General features: G+C 43.1%; 1 protein-coding gene across 1 annotated transcript; it reads right to left on the bottom strand.

The window, feature by feature from the left end:
* Positions 1-1,455: 1,455 nt before the first annotated feature.
* Positions 1,456-20,939, bottom strand: LOC112226011 (formin-like protein 1). The gene is made up of 26 exons (XM_042327874.1): positions 20,221-20,939; positions 12,038-12,121; positions 11,327-11,413; positions 10,975-11,048; positions 10,520-10,603; positions 8,758-8,901; positions 8,490-8,601; positions 8,324-8,400; positions 8,130-8,223; positions 7,547-7,621; positions 7,327-7,437; positions 7,055-7,204; positions 6,817-6,918; positions 6,229-6,701; positions 5,906-5,961; positions 5,231-5,355; positions 4,795-4,997; positions 4,409-4,643; positions 4,242-4,310; positions 4,050-4,130; positions 3,677-3,806; positions 3,307-3,470; positions 3,077-3,178; positions 2,413-2,517; positions 2,120-2,216; positions 1,456-1,876 (listed from the first exon to the last, which is right to left on the bottom strand). Exons 1-26 carry the CDS (start codon positions 20,395-20,397, stop codon positions 1,812-1,814), a joined length of 3,276 nt encoding a protein of 1,091 aa, XP_042183808.1. The 5' UTR covers positions 20,398-20,939; the 3' UTR covers positions 1,456-1,811.
* Between the last annotated feature and the right edge of the window lie 869 nt (positions 20,940-21,808).

Below are 21,808 nucleotides of genomic sequence, written 5' to 3'. Positions count from 1 at the left end.
ATTCATTTTGAGGTAAGAGGAGCTGTTCCTAGACCTGTTCTTAGGGGCGTGCCTTTTCTTTGTAACTTCTGTTGGTTTACTTAGTCCTCTTCTATTCTCTGTCCTAGTCTTTGTATTACATAGCGCTCCCTATACCTGACTGATGTGTTCTTCACCCTTGGCTAAAATGAATAGCCCATACTAGAAACCCCTCTACTGGTATTACATCAGCATGGCCCAAAGTTATTAACGGAGAAGGATCTCAGCATTGAATACGTCATTTAGGTTTCAATGACAAACCAAGAGCCCGTAACGCGGATCGATATGGAACATTAGCTGTTTCTTCATCATCATAATCTTTGTCTATTGAGACGTATTTGGTTCTGTTTTTAATAAATGAAAGAGACATATGTCTATTGTTTGACCTGCTGTCTGTGGTGTGTACAGAACTGTATGAGGTTCTGACATGAATGTGTGGATGTTCCAAAATCTTGGCATCGAGAAGAAAACAAAACAAAATGATATGTAAATAGACTGAGTAATTCCTAGAAAGTTCAACAAAATATTATGTCCAAAATGATGTTATATTCATTCAAAGATGATGGATTACAAAGGTATATTATAAAACAATGCATGAAATATCGTCAAGCAATCGCACGGTGCAGTTGAAAAGTGTTGTCTACATGTTTTCTTAAAAAACAGAGCGAGATAGAAAAAGCGGTGTACCACTTTCAAGGTTCACAACGGTAGAGAACCAGACCTTTTTACTTTGGATCTTTCTGTGACACAGGCATGTTCAGTCTCACTGTGATCAGTGTTGCTACGGTGATGATGGCTAAGAGTGAGGAGTGTTCCCAACAATCCCGAACGATCCAGGAACGCTTCAACGCACCTTCACCAGAAAAACCCACCAATTACGATCTCCCACTTGTAGAGTAGCGTGACATAATCAACAATACGAGAAAGAAAATTAGATCTATATAAATACCTACTGATACTGGACATTCTCATTTATCGGTGCGGATGCCATGATATTCTGTGAGAAATGTGATTTTTCTTTTTTTTTTTCCTGTGAGAAGACTGGCAGTTGAACCTGCTTCCTTTTGTACATACTTGCTGTGGTTGTGTGTCTAATAAAGTGCAGCTCTCTTGTGCAGTCGGAGTCCGGGTTTCACTTTGTCGTAGACAGTAAGTTGATCTTCTCTCCCTTTTGGGATCGATAACGTATCATGCCAGTAGGTGGAGGCTCTGCGACGGGTCCAGCGGCAGCCCTCGGATGGGTCATTGTAGTGTTGTTAACTGGGTATGGAATGCTCTCTCCACTCATCTTCCCTGGGGCCAGGAGGATGTCTCATGGGCCTACATAACGTGGACACTCCGATACAAGGCAGATAGACTTTCTAATGGCTTGGCAGGTCACGGACCCACTCTAGGGTAAGCAAGTACTTCAGTCATGAATTTAGAGTAATGCAGTAATGTGAATCTTGTTTTTTTTTATTTAAAAAAAATGTACTCATTCAAAGATGAACGGGAAAACAAAACATTCAAAGTTATTTTAAAAAGCTAAATGGATAAAAACGCACCAATGTATTTCTATGTTACACATTTGCTCATGACTATAGCTTAAACTCTGTTCTATTTACAGAGTCAATTCATACTGTTGTTTAAATGTGTATTGATAGGTAAAAGGCCATATAATCTTCAGTGCTAATGTAGGTGTATTGTGTATGTACAGTACAGGTATGTATTTGTGTTCTGTGTATGCACACACTTTGACATTGAGTGTGTACAGTCATCTCAGTGGAGTTGTGGGGTCTCGGGGCTGGGGTTGTTCAGGTGTCTTGACGCTGTGCTGGTCTCCGTCCATCTGTTGCTCTGAACGGTGAGTTCCTCAGGTCTGGGACAAAGCACATAGACACAACCACTGGAACTTAGCAAGGGATATCGATCTCCGATTGTACCGGGGGAAAGTGTGGTAACGCTTCATGATTTACATACATATAAAGCATTCATGTATTTATATAGTGCCTTATGTGCTATGGCATTGACTATAAGCGTTCTTAACTCTGTTTTATAGATCATAAACTACAATGTAAGACTATAGTGCATAATGTATTCTATCCGTAGTGGTTTGTCATACCTGTGATGATGTCCTCCAGGGCCCCATCCTTCACCTGAGGCTTCACCTGCCTCTTCTTCAGCTCCGCTATCAGGTCCATCTTGGGCATCATGGGAGACTGGCAGGGGTCAAAGGGTAAAGCTGACACACTGGCATATGTAGTATGGACCACACTAGAATGACTAGTCACTGGTCGATCAGTCATAAGGGAAGCTACAAAACGACAGTACTCCACCTCCTTTTATAACTGGCTGCATGGAATGTAGAGACTGTGGTGGATTGAGTTGGTATGAGTCTATAGTCTGTTGTCCTACCTTGTGTCCTGCAGCCTCTTTCTTTCTAGGGGAGGGAGACTCTGCTTGGTTCTCACTGCTCTGGGCCTCCAGTCTCTTCTTCTGTTCATTATCCTTCTCTGCTTGCTGTGTGGGACACACACACAAAAACCGGTGTTTAGAGGCCCAACACAGCCGTTTATTCTCAATATCAAATCATTTCTGAGCAACAATTAAGTACCTTTCTGTGATTTGTTTTCAATTCAGACAAAAATAGCTTCTTAGCTAAATGCTATTCCTCATGCAAGAATTGTGCTAGGACTGTCTAGACATGGTCTGAGAGAGGGCCCTAACTGGAGCAGCCTAATAGGAGGAATGTGTAACCTGAAAACTAGCTGTTATTGGCAGAAAGGAGGGCAAACTTTCTTTGTTATTGGTCTATTAACTTACCAGGTGATCCAAAAATAACACCCCACCCAGCCAAACAGCTCTTACACCAAAAGTGCATTATCAGAATTTTCACAATTTCACAGTATTATTCAAACCTCATAGCGTGGAAATATATATAAAACAGGAAATCACGTTTTTGACTGCACTGCCCCTTTAACAAACATGCATATAAATACAAAATGCACCCACGATAGACACAAGTTAAACATAATGAGCTCTTTCCTTATCCTTTCCCATTACGGGGGCACCACCTCACCTTATAGGCCTTCATGAAGCGGACAAACGGAGGGAAAAACATGGAGGGTTGTGTGGTCTTGGGGTTCTCTCCAAAATACTCCACCACCGAGCCATACGCCTCCTAGTGGAGGAGGTGAGAGAGGAAGAGGAGGAGAGATGACGCTCACACTAAAATATGCATTGAACATCTTCTGTGGAATTATGTGTGTTGGATGTGTCTATTAAGTTCAAATGTTATGGAATTCCAACCTGAGCGGTCTTGCTGTCTTTGAGTAATGAGTCCAGTAATTCACTGTTTGTCTTGACAAAGTCCTTCAGCACTGTGTTGTCTTCCTGCACCAGGAACTCCTTCTTGGTCACTTCCATTCCCCTCTCCAGAGAGCGGATATCCTGAAGAATACTGTCCAGAGACACTGAAACACACAAACACAGGAGAGAAATAGGGGGTCAGATATTCTCACTATGAAAGGCTGCATTTTTTTAAAGCTGTGTGTGTGTGTGTGTGTGTGTGTGTGTGTGTGTGTGTGTGTGTGTGTGTGTGTGTGTGTGTGTGTGTGTGTGTGTGTGTGTGTGTGTGTGTGTGTGTGTGTGTGTGCAACCGTTGATTGCGTTCCCGTACCTAAGCCAGCCTTGTCCACAAAGTGCAGCTCAGTGTGGAAGTTGTTGAGCTCGGGGTATTTCTCCTGGACGATGCTGGAGATGAAGTGTAGCAGGGTCTGGGACCGGTCAGTAGACTTGGTGTCCAGCAGCTGACAGGACAGAGACAAAGCGAGGAACAGATGGAGTCATCTCCCAACGATGGACTGGCCTGCCTGTCACGATACCATAGCGCCCTCAACAGTCCAAAACCTTGCTTTAACTAATAGCGACTTATTTATCATTATAGAGTTTAAGCCATCCTATTTCAAGCCAGTTAATCTCTACCTTAGTGATGGTTCTATTAATGTTAAACAAGGGAAACAATTTTGCCTCAAGAGCAGAGGGGTACTCACCAGGTCCAGACTCTGCAGGCGGAACCCATAGGCTGCACCCCTCTTACTGCTGTTCATGTAGTTCCCAAAGGCCAGGATGATCTGGAGAGGAGGAGCCAGATGCAGAATGTGTTACATAGACAGTGCAGGCCTGTTTAAAGAAGCTCTCTGATTGGAGGTTAGCAGCGACGGACAGGGATGCCCTCCACTCACCTCTAACATCTTCTTCAGCTTGGCCGAGGACTTAATGGACATGGATGCTGTGATCATGGAGTTCAGTTGCTGTAGGTGAGATTATGAATGACTACAGTATCAGATTCTGAAGAAAGTCATTGTCGTACAGATACAATTTCATTGTCTCTCCTGAGCAACTGACTTACCGGCTGCAGATGTTTGACACTCTCGGGGAAGTTGCCCATGAAGGTGAGGGTGCTGATTCGCTGGGCCAGACGGGGGATCTTCCCAAAGCGCATCATGAAGCGGTCCTCCTCTGCCAGATCATCCAGCGGACGGCCTTCCTTCTCATAGTTTTGGAGGAGTTTCATCTCGTAGTCTGATGGGACAAACCTCTCCAGCAGCTCCAGGAAGTCCAGCCCCAACGCTTGCTGGTCATACCTGGAGAGGAGGAGGGAGGGAGGTAAGATAGTAAGGAAGGGACAAAAGAAGAGTGTTGGGGAAGGTGGGATGAGGAGAAAGAGAATGAAGGGATTAAAGAGAACAAAAAGGCATAGAGAAATTAAATGAGTGAGAGAAATAAGTTCCATACGTCTCTATAGCTGTGCAGATGTCTGCGGGGCTCCGGCCTCCCTTGCGTAGCGTGATGGCCAGGTTCTTGGCCTTGTTGCCCTCGATCAGGTTGACCTTGCTGGGGGCCTTCTGGGCCACCTTGACCTTAAGAGTGGACAGAGCTGCTGGAGGACCCTGGGCCTTGGTCTTAAACTGCTCCTCAAACACCTCCATGTTCAGCTCCTGACACAACACACATAGAGATGGTTAGAGAGGGCGGGTAAGGAGGGAGAGAGAGAAAGGGGGGGGTAAGGAGGAAGAGATTTATAGAGAGAGAGAGAGAGAGAGAGAGGAGTAGAAAGAGGGTCAGGAAGAGGGGAGGAGAGGAAAGAGTGGAAAAAGGGGGTCAGAGGGAAGGTGAGAGAAGGGAGAATGGAAGAGTCAGCACTAGTATCTGTGTGGAGGTTTGGTCTTACCCCTAAGACCTGCTCGTCGTCCAGCTCGTGGAAGACCGTGCCAGTCACCTGGTTGGGCTTCAGGGCCTGCCAGTTGAGCAAAGGCATCCGGAACTTAGTCTGGATGGGTTTCCTGCTTTTACCTCCTGAGTGAAAGAGAGAGAGTAGGAGAGAGAATCAATCACAGTTGTCAATCACCAGTGCACTCATTTTACCCTTCAGCAAATTAGACGTATACAAATTCATGAGATTGACTGACAATCTGATTAGCATAGAGCTCTCTCCTATTTGACCTCTCACACCCTAATCTCTTTAATCTCTCCTCTATATTCATGATCTCCCCTCTCATCTTCTAATCTCTGCTGTAGATCGCAACTGGAGCGGAATAGGTAGAATGGTATCAAATACATCAAGCACATGGTTTCCACGTGTTTGATGCCATTCCATTCGCTCAGTTCCAGACATTATTATGAGCTGTCCTCCACTCGGCAGCCTCCACTGATATACACATGTAACTGCCAGAATAATGGAAACACTTAAGATACAAGGTATATTGAATTCAGCAATGAACTTACTATTATGCTTATGGTCAAATAGAAATGCTGGGCAGGCCATTATTTTGGCCATTATTTTGGCTACCATGGCTATGCCCTCATATGATGACAATGCCCCTATCTACAGGGCACGAATGGTCACTGAATTGTGTTGATGAACAATGCAAATCATATGCCATGGGCTTTTCAGTCTCAGATCTCAACCCAATTAGACACTTATGGGAGATTCTGAAGTGGCTTCTAAGACAGCATTTTCCACCACATCAACAAAACGCAAAATTATGGAATTCCTCGTGGAAGAATGGAGTCGCATCCCTAATAGAGTTCCAGACCCTTGTAGAATTTATTACAAAGTGCATTGAAGCTGGACCTATTTGTTCTGGACCTATTAAGACACTTGATGTTGGTGTTTCCTTCATTTTGGCAGCTACCTGTATATCTCTCTAATGAAAAGAGTCACCTTACCGGCTTGGCTGTCTCCACTGGGATGAGGGGGAGGAGGAGGGGGAGGTGGGCCACCAGAGCCATTTGGGAGAGGAGGAGGAGGAGGTGGTGGAGGGGGTGGGGGAGCAGGTCCACCAGGCCCAGGAGGTGGAGGGGAGGAGGAGGGGGACAGAAGAGATGGCTGAGGAGGGAGTGACATCAGGGACGTCTAGGCCAGGGGCAGTGGGACCAGTGGAGCTGAGCAGGGGCTCAGAGGCTGGGGCGGGGGCGTACTCGATGATGGTGACAGGCACCACCTGGAGGTCTAGGGCCCCAGAGGGGGTGCGTCCCAGGCGGATCAGCCCTCGGTCCTGCAGCTCCTGCACCTTGAATTCCAGCTCAGAGGAGGGCTGGCTTAGACGCTCTCTGTCCCGCTCCCTCTCCTGGCTCATCTCCCTCTCCCTCTCTCTCTGCTGCAGAGAACTGACCTGGGAACAGGAGTCCCGCAGGCTCTCCTGTCAGTCGCACACACAAAGGCAAGGAAAAGTTATTATCACAAAACCACACACATACCTTTCTGTCTGATACACTATATTGCAAACAGTCCACAGTTCATTGTACAGTGCAGACCTTGAGCAGCTCTGTCTCCTTGGTGGCTTGGAGGAGCTGTTTCTCCAGTTCAGCCATCCTCTCTGCTGACTGGCTCTCAATCTCCTCTAGCCTGGCACTCAGCTACAAAAACACAACACGACACAACATGCCAACACAACATTCGGAGGTCACAGACAGAGTCATAGAGTAATTGCTGGCCTTTTTTAGATGTGTGATTTGAATGAATCAGACTGTGTGTACAGTATGTATCACTGACCTGTGAGTTGTGCTCCCGCAGTTCGTCCACATGCTCCAGCACCCCGCCCCTGTTCTCTGCATCCTCCAGCAGAGCCCCCACATCAAACACGTTGTCCAGGTAGGCCTGAATCTGAACCTGCAGCTTCTCACTCTCCGTCAGCTTCAGAGACTGACACACACACATGACCATCGTTATCCTGGCGGTTTCATTTCCGTTTGAAGGAGTTGGTTTTGCGGTTGTGACGGTTCCATTTCCAACAATGAGACGAGAAGGATAAATGGAGCGTTTACCTCTAGGTACTGGTCCAGTCCGTGGTGAGTGAACTCATATTGCAGGTGCACACGGAAGTTCATATTCTCCACCGAATGCACCACAATATTAATGAACTGCATGCAGGCCACCTGACGAGAGGGATCATCATATTTGATCTTTAACCTTTCAGAACTACATTGTGAGTAAAATGCAAACACATCAGCCAAGGAGACTTAAAGCCGTTTTGTGTCCACGTACCATGAAGTCAATGTTGCTGTCATCGTTGCTAAAGTACTCCATCAGTTTCTCAAAGCGGTTCTTCTCTCCGCTCACCTGAGGGAAAGGACGTTCCTGGTTTCAGTAACACAGTCGTGCACTTCAACAGATGTCCACACGAGTGTGTACGTTTCACTACTTGGTGAAGTGTGTGTGTTTTGTATTCATAGAAAGCTGATCAAATTGGTCCACTTCTGCTTTAAACATTTCTAACATTAAATGTATTGTTGGTCGTGATGGACACCAACATGGAGAGTCTATGTCGATATCAGTTGAATAATTTCAGACTACATAACAGTTGTATAAAAGGGGCCCTTCACAGTATGGTGAGGACTGGTTACGCACTCACAACATGATGTCTTCGTGTGAGTGTGTGTTTTAGAGTTCTAAGTGTGCTTGGTGTGACTAAGACAGGGTGTGTCGTGTATCAGTCGTGAGATTACTTAGAAGAGAATAATCTTGGTCCCGAGAACACACGAATGAGTAGACTAAGGTGAGATTATACAGTACATATTGGTAAAGTAAAGTCTGCCATAGTGTGGCTAAGATTGGTAAATTCCTTCACCTCCTTGAGGTTGTCGAAGGCGGCGAGAATGATGTCATGACCATCCCTCACAAGACACACAGCAGCCAACAGCTCCAACACCAGGGCTTTGGTTCTGAAGAGACCAGGAATATAATACCACATCACACACACACACACATCACACACACATACACAAGCATGCACACACTCATCACACACACAGGTGTTCATACCTGGGGTTCTTGTTGTTGAGACTGAGAGTGATCTCGTTGACGCAGCGTGGGTGAGTCATAACTTGGTTGAAGCCCGACTGAAAAAGTGATAATTAGCGTTGGAATTTCACAATTTCACACTCCATATCACAGTCATGACCACACACCACACAACACACACACACACCTGGTAGTTCATGATGGCACGCAGACACATGATGCACACATGGACGTCGTCCCTCTGACTGGCCAATCGAGAGATCTTCTGAGTTCTCCTACTCTGGGCCAGAGAGGTTATTCTGCAAAGGAGATATTGAGAGGATGGAGGAGATGGTGGTCCCTGGTCAGAAGGTCCCACTTTGCAGTAGAATATATTTTTTTTGGTGAGATTTATCCTGTGGTCTCTAAGGCTTGCTGGGTGAGACTCGGGTCTCATAACGGCTGATGGTTCTTACCGTACGGTCAGGGCGCGGGCTGCTCTGGTCATGCCGTGTGTAGGGGAGCTTCCTGCACTCTTATTCAGGTCCTCCATGGACCTCTCCGCTGGCTTCCCTCTCTCTGACAGTGTTCCCCCATTCTCAGCACCCTCCAAGTCAAACCTATAGACACATTCCCAAATACACAAACATATAGTCACGTATCGATAATCAAACATTCAATCTACAGGACCAGTCAAAAGTGTGGACACACCTACTCATTCAAGGGCTTTTCTTTATTTTTACTATTTTCTCCATTGTAGAATAATAGTGAAGATATCATAACTATGAAATAACACAAATGGAAACACCCTTTGCCTTGATGACAGCTTTGCACAGTCTTGGCATTCTCTCAACCAGCTTCATGAGGTAGTCACCTGGAATGCATTTCAATGAACAGGTGTGCCTTATTAAAAGTTAATTTGTGGAATTTCTTTCCTCAATGCGTTTGAGCCAATCAGATGTGTTGTGACAAGATAGGGGTGGTATACAGAAGATAGCACAATTGGGTAAAATACCAAGCCCATATTATGGCAAGAACAGCTCAAATAAGCAAATAGAAATGACAGTCCAGCATGCTTTAAGACATGAAGGTCAGTCATTACAGAAAATGTCAAGAACTTTTCTTCAAGTGCAGTCGCAAAAACCATCAAGCGCTATGATGAAACTGGTTCTCATGAGGACTGCCACAGGAAAGGAAGACCCAGAGTTACCTCTGCTGCAGAGGATAAGTTCATTAGAGTTAACTGCACCTCAGATTGCAGCCCAAATAACAGACACATCTCAACATTAACTAGTCAGAGGAGACTGCGTGAATCAGGTCATCATGGTCGAATTGCATCAAATAAACCACTACTAAAGGACAGCAATAAGAAGAAGAGACTTGCTTGGGCCAAGAAACACAAGCAATGGACATTAGACTGGTGAAAATCTGTCCTTTGGTCTGATGAGTTCAAATTTGAGATTTTTGGTTCCAACCGCCATGTTTTTGTGAGAAGAGTAGGTGAATGGATGATCTCCGCATGTGTGGTTCCCACCGTGAAGCATGGAGGAGGTGTGGAGGTGTGATGGTGTGGAGGTGCTTTGTTGGTGACACTGTCTGTGATTTATTTAGAATTCAAGGTACACTTGAACTGCATGGCTAACACAGCATTCTGCAACGATGCGCTATCCCATCTTGTTTGAGCTTAGTGGGACAATCATTTGTTTTTCAACAGGACAATGACTTAAAACACACCTCCAGGCTGTGTAAGGGATAGTTGATCAAGAAGGAGAGTGAGGGTGCTGCATCAGATGACCTGGCCCCCACAATCACCCAATCTCAACCCAATTGGTTTGGGATGAGTTAGACCGCAGAGTGAAGGAAAAGTAGTCAACAAGTGCTCAGCATATGTGAGAACTCCTCCAAGCTGTTGGAAAAGTATTCCTCGTGAAGCTGGTTGAGAGAATGCCAAGAGTGTGCAAAGCTGTCATCAAGGCAAAGGGTGACTACTTTGAAGAATCTAAAATCTAAAATATATTTTGATTTGTTAAACACTTTTTTGGTTACTACATGATTCCAAATGTGTTATTTCATAGTTTTGATGTCTTAACTATTATTCTACAATGTAGAAAATAGTAAAAATAAAGAAAAACCCTTGAATGGGTAGGTGTATCCAAACTTTTGACTGGTACTGTATGTCTCATTGATACTGTTACAGGATTGTGTTAAGACAGAAGGGGAGAATGCAGGGATACTCACGAAGCGTCACACTGGGCGTAGGACAGGTAATCCACCAGTACATCCAAACCCTGGTTCTCCTCATTCAGAAACTCCTGGGCCCAGCTATATAGAGAGAAAGAGAATTAGAACCCGATAGTACTTTAATACTTTAAGGACACTTGAGACAGTCGTACTGACTGATGGGATAACTGTGGGACCAGTCCTGGTCAAACCTAACATAGCAGGCGTAAAAGAAAAGCCTGAAACTAGATCCCCTACATACTGGTCTTGACGAGAAGAAGAAAGGAAAAAAAACTGTCAGGGGAGGTTCTCATCTGCATTGTTCAACCAATCCAGTAAATGTGGAGGAGGAGTTAAGATAGAGTGTCGCCTTATTAACGTCCGAAAGCAGGCTCTCTTTCCATTTCCCATGAAAACCAGAACATCTGTTTGTTGGGGACTCGGAAGAGGCTAATCCTGGTCCAGTCACTCACCCAATATGATTAGTGCGGAGGGAGATCTCCAGCTCTCTCAATACCTGGGTGGACTCCTGGACCCGCCTCTTGAACTGAAATAGGCCAAAACCATACAAAGAAGCTCTATGAATGAAGGAAACGCACAAACCTTTATATCAGTAGTTAAGAAGTTGTTCTAATGAGACTGGCCTTATATTACTGGCTTAATGGCTTTGTCATAAAATGCAAAGACATACTACTACTGTAGATGTAATATTGTTATCCTATTGTTCCAAAACACGCATTACTTCTTAAAATCCCTGGCTACGATGAGAATGACTAGAAGCTCTATGTACGTGAGCGGGGGCGGGGGGGAGTACTGAACACCCACCCTGCGGGTCACTCCTCCTTGGTCCTGATAGAAGCTCTTGATCTTGGTCAGATAGGCAGAGGGAGGGTTCTTCACCTGGAACCGCTCCTGACCACACAGAATGGAGGGAGGAAGGAGAAGGGGATGAGGGGAGGAGGGGGAGTGAGAAGACAAATGACAACGAGCACCGCAAACCACTCTGTTACCATGCCAACCTGCTGAAGGGAAACGTGCTTACCACAGGAACCCATCAGAGGTGTCGTGTTTTGCTAGAAGACTTTATGACCTTTTTGCACTCTAACCTACATTACATATCGGCAACCGGACAACAGCAATACACATTTATTTTTCTTCACGGTTATATCCGTATGCTGTGTCTTTAGAACACTTCATCTCAGATACAATCAGGGGTTACTCTTTATTTTAACGGTTGGTAATAAACCATTTATAAGGCATTTACAAAAAGATTACACACCATTTATGGTTAGGGTTAGGTATGGGTTAGGGTTAGGTATGGGTTAGGGTTAAATAGTGCTCGCTTTAGATTAGGGACTGCAAAAATACCTTACTTATGATTAGTAAATGGTTTATAAATGTGGGAGTAATGATTAAAAAATGGTTTATTACAGACCGTGGAAATAAAGCATTACCCAATCATGTAGAACTGTGTATGTACTAGTGCATGAACCAATCACCCCATGTAAGGCTCCCAACAAGAGGTAATGTTCTTACCTGATCACAGATCAGCTCCCACTTCTTGTCATTGTCATACTGACTCAACAGTTTCAGCTTGTCTGGAGGCAAGTTCATATAGCTCTGAGAAGAGAATAAGGTGCACTTCAAAAACCTACATCAATAATGACATGAAACTGTTACTGTGACTACAACTGGGGCCTTTGGGGATCTTGTATTTAAATGAACTCTGAGCGGTCTACAATGGCATGTTACTCAGTAGACTTACATTAAGCAGTGCCTGCATAATAATATAATCTTAAATAAGACTTTTCTTTCAATTCTTTTTTCACTACCAACCTGCCAATGCTCTTGTGCACATTGTCATAACGCTTCCTGTTCATGCCATGCTGTTCAAATGTGATCAGAAACCACAGATGTCCCCACCAGAGGTATTAGTGAATGCTATCATCATCCTACACCAAGGAGATGACTCACTGTTTACATGTATTGCTGGTAACTAATGGAAACCATTTGTGAGCATGTATCAGGTCTAGTCATGAGCATTTTCAAACACATACAGATAATGCTTCTCCATTCATCATTGAACGTAGCGGGCCTATACAGTAGTCGTTTAGCCAGGATCTGTTTGAGTGAGTTGGAAGTGGATTTAACCTGATTGAATCAATAGTTATTAGTCTCTATGACAGGTGAATCACGTGGCCCTTTCTACAAGAAAATATGGTGTGTTTATATCAGGTGAAGCTGATTCAACTCTGTCATGCCTATTGATTAACATGGGAAAATAAAAATATATATTGTAAGCATCATTCTCATGTGACACGACACACACAATAACCCCATAGATGTTGCCGGCCAAACTAACCCTAATGAAAGTTGTTTATTTAAGGCATCTAAGACGAGCGATGTTTAAGTTGAGGCAGTCTTGGGCCTACTAAGAAAGGGTGTGGACTGTGGTTAGATATGCAGAATTGAACGTTCTCAAGCGACAGTTTGTGGCTTCCTCTTTACACGTTAACAAACCCTTGAGGTTTGATATGTGTGCCCCAGTTAACGTGGGCTTTGCTGGGGACATAGCTATAGGGTTTGGGTGGGGTACAGTATGGGAGGGGCCGATGGTGGATTATGAAGGACAAAGACTAGCAACAGAAAACGAAATGTACTCAATGTGTATGTGAATATTTGCTGTACATACACATGAGGTTACTCATACACACATACCCACTCAGAAAGACATATAGTCTTGTACACATTAACGCACGCGCACACACATTTTTGAGTATGTGTCGTTCCATTTGAGGCTGATTGGATGTACTGCCAAATTCTGTATAAGGACGTTGGAGGCGGCTTATGGTAGAGAAATTAACATTCAATTTTTTGGCAACAACTCTGTTGGACATTCATGCAGTCAGCATGCCAATTACACCCTCCCTCATAACTTGTGGCATTGTGTTGTGTGACAAAACTGCACTTTTTAGTGTGGCATTTTGTTGTCACCGGCACAAGGTGCACCTGTGTAATGATCATGCTGTTTAATCAGCTTCTTGATATGCCACATCTGTCAGGTGGATGGATTATCTTGGCAAAGGAGAAATGCGCGCTAACTGCTTGCAACCCAACTTCTTACAAGTTCTGTTAAATCCAGCGATATAAAAGGGATCTCAATTGCTGACAGAGATATTATCATCAGTCAACTTACAGATGACACCACCCTTTTTTTGAAAGATGCTGACCAGATTCCTAAAGCAGTCGATGTGATCAATATTTTTTCCAAAGCATCTGGTCTTTGCCTAAACCTTAATAAGTGTGAATTGTTTGCTGTTAAAGACCGTGTGATACCCTCTATATGCAATATTCCAGTTAAGGAATAAGTAACATACCTTGGGATTACCATATCTAAGGATCAACAGGAAAGATGCTCATTAAATTTCATACCTATTATGGAAAAAGACAAAAAGAAGTTGAACCATTGGTTGCAGAGGGATTTATCCTTGAAAGGTTGAGAATTGCTTTCTAAAGCTGAAGGTATCTCCAGACTTACTTATGCAGCCCAGTCCCGACATCTTGACAACAAAATAGGTAAAGCTGTTGACCAGATGCTTTTCAACTTCGTCTGGAAAAATCGTACACATTATATTAGGAAATCTGTCGTTATGAACACATATGAATATGGTGGTGTCAATTTCTTTGATTTTCCTACTTTGAATAATAGTGATAAATTGGGATAAACATTTCTTAAAGAATTCTTAAGGAATTTCATCCCTCATTATCCCTCCCATTTTGGTGGCTTCAATTTTATGTTACTTTGTAACTATAACATTGATAAGATTCCTACAAAATTTGTATTCTTACCGTGGTCGTTTATATATAAACATAATTTTTCATCGCATAGGTATTTCATTTGGAACAATAAGATATTTTGTATAGAAACAAGTCTTTATTTTTTTAAAGAACTGGTTTAATAACAGAAACAGACATTTGCATCCTGCAGCACAAACTCCAAATAAGTTATTGGACACTGTAAAGTCCATGGAGAATAAGAGGATCTCCTCCCAGCTGCCCACTGCACTGAGGCTAGGAAACACTGTCACTACCGATAAATCCACGATAACTGAGAATTTCAATAAGCATTTTTCTACAGTGGCCATGCTTTCCACCTGGCCCTACCCTGGTCAACAGCTCTGCACCCCCCACAGCAACTTGCCCAAGCCTCCCCATTTCTCCTTCACCCAAATCCAGATAGCTGATGTTCTGGAAGAGCTGCAAAATCTGGACCCCTACAAATCAGCAGGACTAGACAATCGGGACCCTCTTTTTCTAAATTTATCAGCCGATATTGTTGCAACCCCCATTACTAGCCTGTTCAACCTCTCTTTCGTATCGTCTGAGATCTCCAAAGATTGGAAAGCTGTCACGGTCATCCCCCTCTTCAAAGGGGGAGATACTCTAGACCCAAACTGCTACAGACCTCTATCTATCCTACCCTGCCTTTCTAAGGTCTTCGAAAGCCACGTTAACAATCAGATCACCGACCATTTAGAATCCCACCGTATCTTCTCCGCTATGCAATCTGATTTACGAGCTGGTCATGGGTGCACCTCAGCCACGCTCAAGGTCCTAAACGTCATCATAACCTCCATCGATAAGAGACAATAGTGTGCAGCTGTATTCATAGACCTGGCCAAGGCTTTCGACTCTGTCAATCACCACATTCTTATCGGCAGACTCAACAGCCTTGGTTTCTCAAATGATTGCCTCGCCTGGTTCACCAACTACTTCTCAGACAGAGTTCAGTGTGTCAAATCGAAAGGCCTGTTGTCCTGACCTCTGGCAGTCTCTATGGGGGTGCCATAGTGTTCAAGTCTCCGGCCGACTCTTTTCTCTGTATACATCAATGATGTCGCTCTTGCTGCTGGTGATTCTCTGATCTACCCCTACATAGACGAAACCATTCTGTATACTTCTGGCCCTTCTTTGGACACTGGGTTAACTAACCTCCAGAAGAGATTCCATGCCATACAACTCTCCTTCCATGGCCTCCAACTGCTCTGAAATGCAAGTAAGAATAAATGCATGCTCTTCAACCAATCGCTTCCAGCACCTGCCCGCCCGCCCTTCCAACATCACTACTCTGGACGGTCCTGACTTAGAATATGTGGACAACTACAAAAACCTAGGTGTCTGGTTAGACTGTAAACTCTCCTTCCAGACTCACATTAAGCATCTCCAATCCAATATTAAATCTAGAATCGGCTTCCTATTTTGCAACAAAGCGTCCTTCACTCATGCTGCCAAATATACCCTCGTAAAACTGACTATCCTACCGATCCTTGACTTCGGCGATGTGATTTACAAAATAGCCTCCAACACTCTACTCAGCAAATTGGATGCAGTCTATCACAGTGCCATCCGTTTTGTCACTAAAGCCCCATATACTACCCACCACTGCGACCTGTAATCTCTCGTTGGCTGGCCCTAGCTTCATATTTGTTGCCAAACCCACTGGCTCCAGGTCATCTATAAGTCTTTGCTAAGTAAAGCCCCGCCTTATCTCAGCTTACTGGTCACCATAGCAGCACCCACCCATAGCACGCCCTCCAGCAGGTATATTTTACTGGTCATCCCCAAAGCCAATTTCTCCTTTGGCCGCCTTTCCTTACAGTTCTCTGCTGCCAATGACTGGAACGAATTGCAAAAATCACTGAAGCTGGAGACTCATATCTCCCTCACTAACTTTAAGCACCAGCTGTCAGAGCAGCTCACAGATCACTGCACCTGTACATAGCCCATCTGTAAATAGCCCATCCAACTACCTCATCCCCATACTGTTATTATTCTTTTTTTGCTTCTTTGCACCCCAGTATCTCTACTTGCACATTCATCTTCTGCACATCTATCACTCCAGTGTTTAATTGCTAAATTGTAATTATTTTGCCACTATGGCCTATTTATTGCCTTACCTCCATTATTTAATCTCATTTACACACACTGTATATAGACTTTTTTTCTATTGTGTTATTGACTGTACGTTTGTTTATTCCATGTGTAACTCTGCGTTGTTGTTTGTGTCGTACTGCTTTGCTTTATCTTGGCCAGGTTGCAGTTGTAAATGAGAACATGTTCTCAACTAGCCTGCCTGGTTAAATAAAGGTGAAATAAAATTTAAAAAAATAAAAATAATAATCATATCCTGCTGGTGAGTCAACTTTTTAATGCAGAAGGACCGTTACTCAATAATGAGGATTTTTCTTCTCATTACAATATCCCTGTTACATCTAGAGAGTTCGCCATAGTCTTTGATGCTATTCCATCTGGAACTCTCATGTTGTTTAGAGGTGTAACCAGATCTCACCTTGACCTACCCTCGCTTAATCCAGTTGACTCTCCAATAGGAACAATGTGTTTCTCCTTGCTCCCTCAGAACAACAGATCTATATGTGCTTTATTTCAAAGGGATATTGTATCCATTCCTTATTTCACAACTTACTGGAATACATTTGTCAATAATAGCTGTTAGAAAAAGTCTGGTTATTACCACACAAATTCCTGCTTGTTAACAATGTCAAAGAAGTCTCTACCTGTGAATGGAACTTATAGGTTTAAATGAATGATTAGAATATTCCACCCTGAAATCATATAATTGTATGAAATTGAGTAGTCAGTGAAATTATATATCTGTGAGTGTAGTTTTAGTCAGAATTAGGGTAAAACAATATATCTGTACAATATGTCTTTATAGTATCTTAAACACAGACTGTCTGAGCAAAATTCGGACCTGACTAGAGATTTGGGAGAGGACAGCGAGTACGTCTCAAGGTCCCAAGGTCTCCCTAATCTCTGTCGGCTGGGTAGTGAGACAGTATGTGCGTAGGATACCTTCTGTTTGTGTGTGAACGTATGTGTGTAAGAGCCAGTATAAAATGAATGGTTTTGTACAACGAACCAGCATTTATTTTGGAATTGTCTACATGTAAAGAAATTATGGCAAGACATTCATAGTTTATAATTGTTTATATTCTTGATGACTTTTGGGTTGTTGTTTTTTTATGGGAGAATGTGCTGCTCGGTTTCCTGAACTATAATCGAATTTCATATTCATAAATGTAAATTCACTAATAAAAAAAAACACTCCTCCGTGTTTTCTATAAGGAATTCGAGCAGTACATTAAGACCATTCTACATTCTTCTAATAAGAAAGCTGTAAAAACAATCAATTTGTTTGTATGTTTTAAGGTCTTTGTATAATCTATCATTTGTTGTTATACCTAGCATATGTTATCATTGTCTGTTTGTATACTTCTTGTATGTTTACTTATTTTTCTGCCATAAAAATAAATAAAAAAGACATGCTCACTCACAGGGATGTAAACAAATTTGTGCACAAAATATGAGAGAAATAAGCTTTTTGTGCGTATTTCTGGGATCTTTTATTTCAGCCCATGAGAAATGGGACCAAAACTTTACATGTTGCATTTATGTTTTTGTTCGGTATAAAAATGCTTTCATTTTCGCATATGTTGTATCTTAGATCCTATTTTACATAATCTGAGGTGTTTGTGTCGTGCCCGCCATTGGTTGAGGCACAGCATACTCTTAAATATGTTTATAATCACTCATAAAAATAAATCAAGAAATTATTAAATAGTTACAATCCCTGTTTGTAAGCTTTTAAATGATTTCAAATGCAACTGTTTAACTTTTCCAGTGAGGAAGACATGGATTTCTCATGGTAGGGTGGGGTATGCAAAATGGGTCAACTTTGAGCTCTTCCATCTCCTAAATGTTTTGGCACTCAGGTCCGAAAAGTTACATCCTCACCACTTCTACCATAGGAAAATATGTATAGAAAGTTTAGTTGAAATCAAAAGGGATGTGGTCAAAAGTGATTGAAATCAAATGGAACGACCCATATCTCAATTTAGAGACCCTATACGGGTACCACAGTTTGAGTAATAATACCCATAAAACTTATCAGTCAAACAAGGAAATGGTTCCAATCGTTTTTACACTATTCATTTTTCCCATAGGAGATTTTTAGAAACAGTTTAATGCTAATTAGCTGCTAATTGGGCTATCATACAGAACTACAAATGCCATGATGGTCTGGACTAGACCGCCAAATCGAGGCAAAGCTAAGAATCTCTGGATTAACTATCTAATGTTAGCTACATTTTAAAATGAATAAATTGCCTACATTTCGTTAAATTGATAATTATTTGAATTCTCTTGTGCAAGTTTTAAATGGACACAATAATTGTTCGCAAAAGTGTCAGCTAGAGATGAAGTGCAGGAGCTTGCAGGGATTTGTAGTCTTGCATGATGTCTACTTTGATGCTAATTAGCATTTTCTAATCTGAGAGTAAATAGAGCCGAATATATTGATAAAAGACACCTTGTCCGAGAGAGATTTACATGGTTATCAAAACGTCAGGGTAAGCCTACACGAAACACAGCCCTTATTTTGAGTGTTTCTAAAATTCCCTATGAGAAAAATGAATGATGGGGAAATGATTTTGCTGTTTGATCCCTAGGTTTTATGGGTATTATGACACTTCCGCTGTGGGGCTCTATTTAGAACCCGAGGGGAAGTCCTGTTCTCAGTTTCAACAGGTTGTTCCATTCTTACTGTCACCCTGAGCCCGGACACTCCTCTCAAAAAAGAAACAGTATTACTTTTACCTAATATCTCCTCTCACACATTGCCACATACCTAAACACATCTGCTTGTGTGAGCGCTCTAAGTGCCGCATTAGGTCTGTTTGAAATCTAGACTAGAGAATGTAGCATTTACTGTTTGAAAGAAAGAGGAAGTCAGGTCATGCGCTGAAAGAGCAGGCTGGTAGAGAGGACAGTGGGCAGGAAATGGCTTAGGCTAAATAAGTGTCTGTACCACAGACATATTAGCTAATAGTTATCACACTGCACAGACAGCCTACATGCATCAGACATAAAAGGTGTATGCATGAAAAGATAGTTTTACTGCCAGGATGCCACGTATTTCGTGTGTCTTCCATATCTAGTGCCTAAATGTGGGATTCAAAATGCTTGCGCTACTCATGATTTACTAATAGTTTCTACAGATAAGGCCTCGTTCCCCTGAGATGTCCTGCTTCTTCTGTAGAAACAGCCGTGCTTCTAGTATTGGATTGATAGCATTATGTTGTCCTCCATAGGTGTTAAATGATGGGAAAGGACATGTTGAAATATTTGAGAAACATTTGCCTTCCTGTCTTAGTCTGTTGTCTCTTTTTTTTTTTGAGCAACTCTATTGCTCAATCCAGCACTGTGCCCTTATGGTGTCTCCGGTTCATCTATGAGGGAGGACTGCAGTCGAAGGTCTATGAGATCATTTGAACACAGGCTGAGCAGAGAGGCCGATTTCAAAATATCTAAAAGAGGATGTGAGCTTTTGGATGGGATTGAGGCCAACAAAATGTCAGCTCTCTTTACTAACATGACTGGCTGCAGTGAGAGAGACAGCATTGTTTTTTAACAGGAACAAGCATTACCTTGACAGAATAATTCAAATGTGAAGCTGAATCTATTTTCTCTCAGACATAAGGCAACCAGCACATTTTTTGTGAGTGATTTCACCTGTTCCTTTAGATATCAGTGCAATACATACAGTAGGTGTGTGATGCATCTAAAGTCCTGTGTGATTGTGTCTGTATTTCTGCGTGTTGGTATGCATGATGTTTCTCCCCTCCTGTCCTGCCACTCACCAGAACCACACTGAAGCGCTCCTCCAGCTCGTCCTCTGGGGGCACGGGCAGCTTGGGGGGAGCAGGCTGCTTCTTCTGCAGGGTCGGGGTGGGGTCACTCAGGCCCGTTCCTGACCCCACAGAGTGCTTGGCCTCCCTGCCATCTGCCTGTTCTATTCCCCCCGCCACATTCCCCATCACCAACCTGAACAGGTAATCCAGGGGAAAGGTTAAAAAAACACTCTTTTATCTGGAAGTGCTAATAGGCCTGACTCCAAAACAGACTGAAACTCCAACGCAGATGTCTGCAAACCTGTCCACACTGAAAAAAGTAGCTAGTTAGTTCCAATGTAGGGCAGTCCAATGAATTTCCCCCCAAAAAAGAGAAGGTGAATAAAAAACAGGTCTTGGAGTCCTTGGTCCTTCAACGTCTCTAGGAGATTAGGCGGGTGGATAGAACAGTCACTGGCCTACTGCAATTGTCTTGGTCCTGAGGTGAGGATGTTTGATGGAGCAACATCTTTCCTCCTAATCCCGTATCTCCTCCACTGTCCTCACTCTCTGCTGGACAACAGGTGTTACTAGGGGAAAAAATCGGAACAAGTTGAAACCTGAAAAGTGGCGCCTGTTGAAGCAAGATGTTGTTTTTACTATTTAATTGTTCATAGTTCCTACAGTGAGCTCATCACAGACAGGCGGAGCACGGGTGTTACAGGAAGGAGAGGGGAGTTTGACGCAGTCGTTGCAACAGAGGCAGAAACCGCATAACGAGAAAAAGCAGAAGAGTAACTTCCTGCTGCGTGTGAGAGAAACAAAACTACAAGGGGGTGGAGAGAGGAGACTGAGGGAGAAGCAGAGAGGGTGTGGTTGGAGAAGATGGACAAGAGAGTAAAGTGGAGGGGTGGAAAAAAGAAGGGATAACGGAAGACTACTACATAGGTGTATTGGGCCCATAGTCATATGAGCTAGGAAGTAACTACACATATCTGGCCTCGTGAATGGTCTGTGCAAAATGGCGAAATGGTAGAGGGTGGATTAAGTATGGTGTTTTTATCATTACTTTCCATTGTTAGGAAACCACTACCAGAACATAGCTTGTGGGAATGTGAGTGCAGCTGCTTTTTACGCAGTGTATCCTCAAAGAACATTCCAAGAGCGCTACCCTGTGTCACATATTCACATTGCTACCCCTAGTGAAGTCAAAGCAAAATTGCCCATGTTGTTACCATGTGGTGGTGAATCAATTGCTGACAATCAGAACACCAACAAGGTCTTAGTAGACACTTTCTACCAGACCTAATTGATTAATGTCACTGACTGGCCACTCACCAGTGTTGCAGAGCAAAATCAGTTACTGGTAAAAAAAAAAAAAAAAAAAAAACGGCAGCAAGCCTACTTCCAGATATGAGGAGCCTATGACTGCGTTCAGACAGGCAGCCCAATTCTGATATTTTGGCCAATTACATCAGATTTTCATCACATCAGATATTTTTCAGGGCTGATCTGATTGGTCCAATTAGTGAAAGCAATATCAGAATTGGCCTGCCTGTGTAAACGCAGCCATGTGCCGCGTTCAGAAAACGGGAAATTCTCCGACTTCCGACATGAG

The sequence above is a fragment of the Oncorhynchus tshawytscha genome, linkage group LG09, assembly GCF_018296145.1.
Source record: "Oncorhynchus tshawytscha isolate Ot180627B linkage group LG09, Otsh_v2.0, whole genome shotgun sequence".
Lineage (NCBI taxonomy): Eukaryota > Metazoa > Chordata > Actinopteri > Salmoniformes > Salmonidae > Oncorhynchus > Oncorhynchus tshawytscha.
The sequence above is the reverse complement of the archived record's forward strand: the minus strand, read 5'-3'. Positions and strand labels throughout refer to the sequence as shown.